We start from the raw sequence: 6960 nt of genomic DNA, 5'->3' as shown, positions 1-6960 counted from the left end.
GTTTAAACAAGAGCAAAGATCAGAAATGATAGAAAGTGGCTGGACCGGCTTCAGCGCCGAACGCAATATTCACACGACCTGAACTCCTTCGCAGTTGGACTGAGGAGTATTCCTCCTGGGTGAGCTGTGTCCATTTTAAGGTGTAAACCAGGATATTCCTTTGACGTTACAGAAAGGGATCGATTTTGCTTCTAACCGCGATGTGTTTTCAGGGAATCTTTTAACCTCTTTCCATCAGTGACTTCTTCAATTTGAAATCTTTTTCACTTTCTGCTCAATTAACAGGGAGAGAATTCTCTCTTATAAGTTAGGATGCGAAAATATTCATCGATATCAAAAGCTTTTGCCCAAAAGTTCACATCTGTTGCCCCTTTGCACTCCAGGCTCTGATAGGAATTGTTTTTTAAAAATCATTTTATATATTTTTGACCCTAAAATGCGGTACAATCTTTCATGGGAAACTGCTCAGGTCACTGCGTGCGTGCGCATTTACTAGAATGTTTAAAGTATTAGTTTCTGTCTCTTTTCCTAAGCAGGGATACACGAGCAAACCTACTCCTGGGATGGGAGATTGAGATGATGCACATACAATCCGTGGAATCTAAGAGAATGAGAGGTGATACCATTGGAACTTGTAAAATGTTTAAGCATTTGATATGATAAATATTGGGCAAGTATCTCCTTGCCGGAGAATCTCGAACAAAGTGTAACTGCCGCAGTTATAAAAGAGTTGAGGGGAAATTTCCAAAGTACGAAACGTACGGGGAATGATTGTGTGGTGGCAATTTCTCTGGAGCAGTAATCTGGTGGGCCAGGCTAAAGAACTGGAGACATAATGGAATATACATTCAATTAATGCACCTGAAATTGAAAAGCAATCGCATTAAGGGTCACCATTAACCTGTCCTTAGTTATCATAAAATCACATCAGATGCACCAATGTCCTTCATGGAATCGGGAATTTGCTATTCTCAGCTGGTGCGGCCTGCATGTGACTCCTGACCGACAGCAATGTGGTCGGCTCCGAACTGCCCTCTGAAATGACCTCGCAGCCCATTCAATTGTCAGTACCACCACATCCAAGGATAGTTAAGGATGAACAACAAATTATGGACACATCCCATGAAATAATGAAAATGCTGCAAATCTTTGAAATGTTCTACCTAAGGAGTTTCTGGATGTTGAGCCATTGATCAATTATATGTTAGATTTTACGATATTATGGAATGTGGGAATCGTTAAGGGAGATGAGACATAGAAGATCTGCCATAAACAGTTGACTGAAAGGACTAAATGGATGTCTCCTGCTAATCTTGCTATATTCTACATTTTAGTCAAATAAACATATTTAATAGTTTCAATTACATAATATAATTAGCCAATGTTACTGTGTTTCTGAATCATTGTGACAGTTTTTGCACCACATTTACACGATATGTGTCTTCTATCTCTTGGGTCTCATCATTGATGCTCCCCGTTTCTCTCCAGTAGAAACTATTCAATGAACATTGTCTTTCACGACTCTTATTTCTCCATTCTTTGCCTTTCATCATGGCCAAACGCTTGGAAGTGTTGAGATATTGAAAAATACATTTAAGAGAATTGTAAGGGATTCAAAACGAGGGTATCATTGAATCTCTGGCGAGATGATTGCAATGCAGCTACCTCATTTCAAGTCACAATTAGTAATTGTTTATTTTATCCTGCAAGCAAATGGGAAACCATTTCCACACGTCAAGAATAGCAACTGGGCACACCACCTAATCAAAAAGCTAACTTGACTTAGTCACAGCATCTTGTTCACAGCATTCACTGTCCATATGGAGTTTACATGTTCTCTCCGTGTCTGGGTAGGTCTCACCCGCACAACACAAAAAGACGTCCAGGGTAGGTGGATTAGCCAAGCTAAATTGCCCTTACTTGGAAAAAAAGTAATTGCGTATTCTAAATGAAACGGGAAAAAATAGCCAGGGTAGAACTACTGTTAAGATATGAATTTGTTTTACGTTTCAAAAATAAATTCCTCAATGTGTGTTATGTGTTCGCAGTGCCTTACAACTGTACTACGTAAGGCATTTCATGCATAAGGTTGGTTATGGTCAAATATTCCATATTATTTATGTTCATTACAAAAAAGTAAGTGAAGAATTTGACAATATAAACTCATTAGTGTTCCCCTAAAAATGTAATTTTTTAAAGTTTCTTCGTGAGAAACCAGTTCCTTATGGTTCAGTGATGTCAGCTGGCAGGTACAGCACAACAATTTGCATTTTGTGATACATTTAAGATATAAATGCCCCCTAAGGCACCTTTACAAATTGACACACTATGTAGAAAAATGAATGCCCAATCATAGGGTTGCGGAAGAGGAGGGTGATGACAAATTTGATGAGGGGATGTGTGAGATTGAGATGCACAGGAATATCAGGATTGGAGTGTAGAAAGAGAGAGCCGAAGGGAGCTTGATGTTCTATCGCCAGTACTGAAGTGACAGGAAGGGCAGTCCCATCTCAGAAGAGCAACGAATCCATATAAGGCAAGGAAAAACCACGGAGGAAGTGTGGATGAGACATGGGTTTTAAACATGGTATATGAAGGGACAGGAAACCATTGAGGACAACAGAGATGGAGATGATGGGTTAGTGCGATGATAGTGAACATGGAGCATCCTGGCTTGGACCGTGACTAGCTCCGGAGGATCGAACCTTCAGTCCTCTTCGTTCAGGATGTTAGCCGGGACTCATAGCCTTTGCTGTACACAGTACGTTCAGCCTGCAGTGGATGGAATTAGTTGAAGACTGACATCTGTGTTGCTCGGAACCTCGGGGAGAGGCCAAAACGGATCATCCACCTGGTAGTTCTGGCTGGAAGTGGCAAAATTTTCAGACCTTTATTTCGCTCTGACTGACCTGCTTGCTTCACCATTGAGTCCAGGGATGGTTGCGGAGCAGCGTCCTTTGGTTGGTTGCAGTCCAGCACTATTCATTAACCACCCTTCCCTTCCCCCACCACCACCTCCCTTCTCAACCTTGCCGCTAACTGAGATGTAGTGGTCCTCAGTTTAAATCACCACCAGCCAGCTCTCCCCCTCAAAGCAGCCTGTGGTCATCTGAGGCTATGGCGACTTTACTTCACTATTCTGGACTGCAGAGGGCAAATACCTTTCCATTAACCAATCCTATATTGTTGTGTCGATAATGGGGGGAGGGGCAACAAGCAGTGAAACTTGTAGATGGCCAAAATAGATGGAAAATGACAATAATGTGGCAGTGCCGAATTTCTATTCACTATATGTATTCACAATAGTATACATATTTTAAAATGCTGTTGCTTTAATGTTACGCATTGTTGTATGTGGTCCATAAAGACCACATACCCGGACCAGCCTCCCCGAACAGGCGCCTGAATGTGGCGACTAGGGGCTTTTCACAGTAACTTCATTGAAGCCTACTCGTGACAATAAGCGATTTTCATTTCATTTTCTAAGCAAAATAATGTAACACTGGAGGGAAATTCGGGGATTAATGCAGACGGCAGTTATATTGCGTTTCACTGGATCTCACAAAATGCTTGCACGATGACATTTATTGCGAAGAGATGATCATCAGTGTGTGGACATGGCAATGAGATGAATTCCCAATGGAAATCCCTCCCACCATAAAAAGAATGGTTACATTGTCAGAAAACAATGGGAAAACATTCTCCCGAAAACGATCAGTTCACATCTGGTCGATTGATGGCAACAAAACAATTTAGCTCCCGCTTAATATCTGTTGATTCTGTTAGACTGCCCTCGACTGAAAGGGAATCTAAGATTCACAGCCAGTTTTCTCTGATGTTTTCTGGTCATACTTGTATTTCCCGATATATTGAGGCTGTTACTGGTTTAAATGGGCTCTGATTTTGTTACTTTTTATCGACAATAATTTTGCTTTCTTTCTATTTAGTAGACTTTGTGTTGTGAATAATTCAATCGCTTTGTAGCGGGTAAAAGTTAGCCAAAGTGTTTCATCCTGAATCAAAATTTACCGAACCGTAAAAAAATCACAATTTTCAATGGTCGGGACCTGTCCAATAAATGTTTGTTTGCCTTTACACATGATTTCAAGAAATCAAACATTGCAGAGTGAAACAAGGAAACTGACAGGAGGTGCGACTTGAACACCGGGACATCAGGCTCGGAGCTATTGATGCTCCCTCCTGGGTCGCACAGCCTCCATCATCCAATGAATTGAAAATTTCAGTCAAGATGAACAAAACAGCATCGAAGGGGCACGAACATAGATGTGGAAACGAAGATTACATCATAAAATTCAAAGTTCAAAATATTTATTGTGAAACTTCAATTCGGGGCACATCTTTGCCATCGGATACAGTCTATTGTGGAACAAAAACTGCCATAAATATATTTCTCGCACCGCCTGTCGCAATTACCAATATTTAAAAAAAATTAAACATGAACATACAGTGCATCCAGAAATAAATATTGGAATCATAAATTAAATATTAAAAGGTTGTTTAAATAATGTTTCAATAAATAACAATTGCTCCCAATCTTCATTAAATATATCGATGGGAAATCTTTAATTCCTTCTGCTGATTTGTGCCGTTATGAAAAGGAGCTGTTGTAATCGGGCCCTGGTCTCAGTGCGGATTATTTCCCAGGCACAGTCACTGAATCCCTGAAAAATGGAAACATTGGGGAAAATGTATTAGAGAATGAACAGATTCCAATGGGTTGAAATGATCGACAAGCCAGTAATCACTCAGGCACTTATCAATTGTCCCACCTCCTGATTGAGAAACTTTTCCAGTTTCCGAAAGTAATTATGAATGGCGGAGTTTCTCCTCAGACTGGATCCCGGTTTCCTGACACATTCTTCCAGCTCACTGAGCTGTCGGTCCAGGAGAAGCCGGAAATGTTCCACCTTGTCCCGGGCCCAGGTGACTGAGCCCAGGTTCATGCTGTAGATCTTGCTGATGTGACGTAGGGTCTGATGGACAATCTGGATCCTGTCCTGTGTCTGAGGAAAATATACACAATGACATTAGAGAGGATATTTCTCCTTGAACTGGTTATTTTAATTGACACGTGCATCGGTAAATCTGTAAGGAGCTCGATTTGAAATGGTCGGCATCGCTATTGCTGGTGACAATTTGATCAATCTCAAATTGGTTACTGGTATCTTCCCCTTTGATTAGCTAACCTGATACTGTTAGCAATTTGGGGTAAATGGAGAGAAGAATATTAAACTGTTCGGCAGCTGGTCCGTCTGCCCCCCCCCCCCCCCCCCAATCATTCAACATTAAAATTTTGGACTCATGGTTCGTATTTTTGCGGAGGTGGGTACACCGCCCTCCTCCCCCCACCCCACCCCGGCGCCCCCACCACCACCACCACCACACACACACATGACTATTACGCCTTCCAGTATTAGCAGGATTACAGGTTACAAAGTTCATCCCCAAAAGGCTCAACATTAGAATTTCTCAGTGGCACAGTGGTTAGCACAGGAACCTGGGTTCGATTTCGACTTTGGCTGTGTGGAGTTTGCATGTTCTCCCGGTATGTGCGTGGGGTTCCTCTGGGTGCTCCAGTTTCCTCCCACAGTCCAAAGGTGTGCAGGTTAGGTGGATTGACCGTTAAATTACCTCTTGCTGTCCAGGGATGTTATGGGGCTGGGGAGTGGACCAGGGTGGGCCGCTCTTTCAGCTGGTCAGTGCAGATTCCTTGGGATGAATGGCCCCCTTCTGCATTGTAGGAATTTTACGGAAATCAACATTGTTCTCATTGTTGAGGATCTCGCTGCCTTCCCCACATGACTATTACGCCTGACAGTATTAGCAGGATGGTCAGAGAGTTTACAACGTGCACACTCACCTGTAACCTCTTGACGAGATGGTGCAGGTTCAGGGATTTGGTTCTCAGCGATTCTCTCGTTGTTTTGCACTCCAATGGAAAGGGTCCTCCCTACAACAGGACAGAATGATGTCAGAACAAGCTCGAAGCACACTTTCTCAGAAATTATTCTCCCCAAAAGCGGAACAGACATTCAACAATTTGCATAAAGATTTGACCTACAACATATTTAACTGGCCATTGAACTGAATCATTCTTAGTATCATTTTCACACTATTTCTCCCACATTTGAATACTACATGGTGTATTCCATTACGGAGATGTTCTACATTTTTCTAAGAACGCGAATTGAATCGGGGATTCTCCCGAGGATCTGCGAGTTAAAATTCGTTACTCTCATCACCGGATCTCTGCACAAACTCACCATGATCTTCAAGGAATTTTGAGCATCCTTGTTGAAGACTTCCTGTAACTGCAGCCTCTGGCAGTCCTGGCTCAAGACCCCGGGTAACAAGATTAACAAAGTCCACACGCCCCAAACACTTGGAAAATTCATGTTTAAACAAGAGCAAAGATCAGGAATGATAGAACGTGGCTGGGCCGGGTTCAGCGCCGAACGCAATTTTAACACGAGCTGAACTCCTTCGCTGTTGGACTGAGGAATATTCCTCCTGGGTGAGCTGTGTCCATTTTAAGATGTAAACCAGGATATTCCTTTGACGTTACAGAAAGGGATCGATTTTGCTTCTAACCGCGATGTGTTTTCAGGGACTCTTTTAACCTCTTTCAATCAGTGACTTCTTCAATTTGAAACCTTTTTCACTTTTTGCTTAATCAACAGGGAGGGAATTCTCTCTTATAAATTAGGGTTCGAAAATATTCATAGATATCAAAAGTTTTTGCCCAAATGTTCACATCTGTTGCTCCTTTGAACTCCAGGCAATGATAAGGAATTGCTTTTTAAAAATCAGTTCATATATTTTAAGACCCTAAAATGCGGAACAATCTTTCATGGGAAACTGCTCAGGTCACTGCCAGCGTGCGCACTGACTCGAATGTTTAAAGTATTAGTTTCTGTCTCTTTACCTAAGCAAGGATAT

At 42.0% G+C, this 6960-nt stretch overlaps 1 protein-coding gene across 1 annotated transcript; it reads right to left on the bottom strand.

Annotated features, from left to right (window-relative positions):
• Positions 1 to 4583: 4583 nt before the first annotated feature.
• LOC119954002 (interferon alpha-F-like) lies at positions 4584 to 6416 on the bottom strand. The gene is made up of 4 exons (XM_038778780.1): positions 6285 to 6416; positions 5882 to 5971; positions 4791 to 5024; positions 4584 to 4682 (listed from the first exon to the last, which is right to left on the bottom strand). Exons 1-4 carry the CDS (start codon positions 6414 to 6416, stop codon positions 4584 to 4586), a joined length of 555 nt encoding a protein of 184 aa, XP_038634708.1.
• Between the last annotated feature and the right edge of the window lie 544 nt (positions 6417 to 6960).

The sequence above is a fragment of the Scyliorhinus canicula genome, chromosome 19 (genome assembly GCF_902713615.1).
Source record: "Scyliorhinus canicula chromosome 19, sScyCan1.1, whole genome shotgun sequence".
Taxonomy (NCBI): domain Eukaryota; kingdom Metazoa; phylum Chordata; class Chondrichthyes; order Carcharhiniformes; family Scyliorhinidae; genus Scyliorhinus; species Scyliorhinus canicula.
This window is presented reverse-complemented; position numbering and strand designations above follow the sequence as displayed.

Bases quoted from the DNA above. Each gene is read 5' to 3' on its own strand.
- LOC119954002 (XM_038778780.1), bottom strand. From the start codon at position 6,416: ATGAATTTTCCAAGTGTTTGGGGCGTGTGGACTTTGTTAATCTTGTTA. The intron at 5,972-6,284 runs GTGAGTTTGTGC...GTCCTGTTGTAG, and splicing joins AAAATTCCTTGAAGATCATG to GGAGGACCCTTTCCATTGGA. The intron at 4,683-4,790 runs GTGGGACAATTG...TCCATTTTTCAG, and splicing joins AAAAGTTTCTCAATCAGGAG to GGATTCAGTGACTGTGCCTG.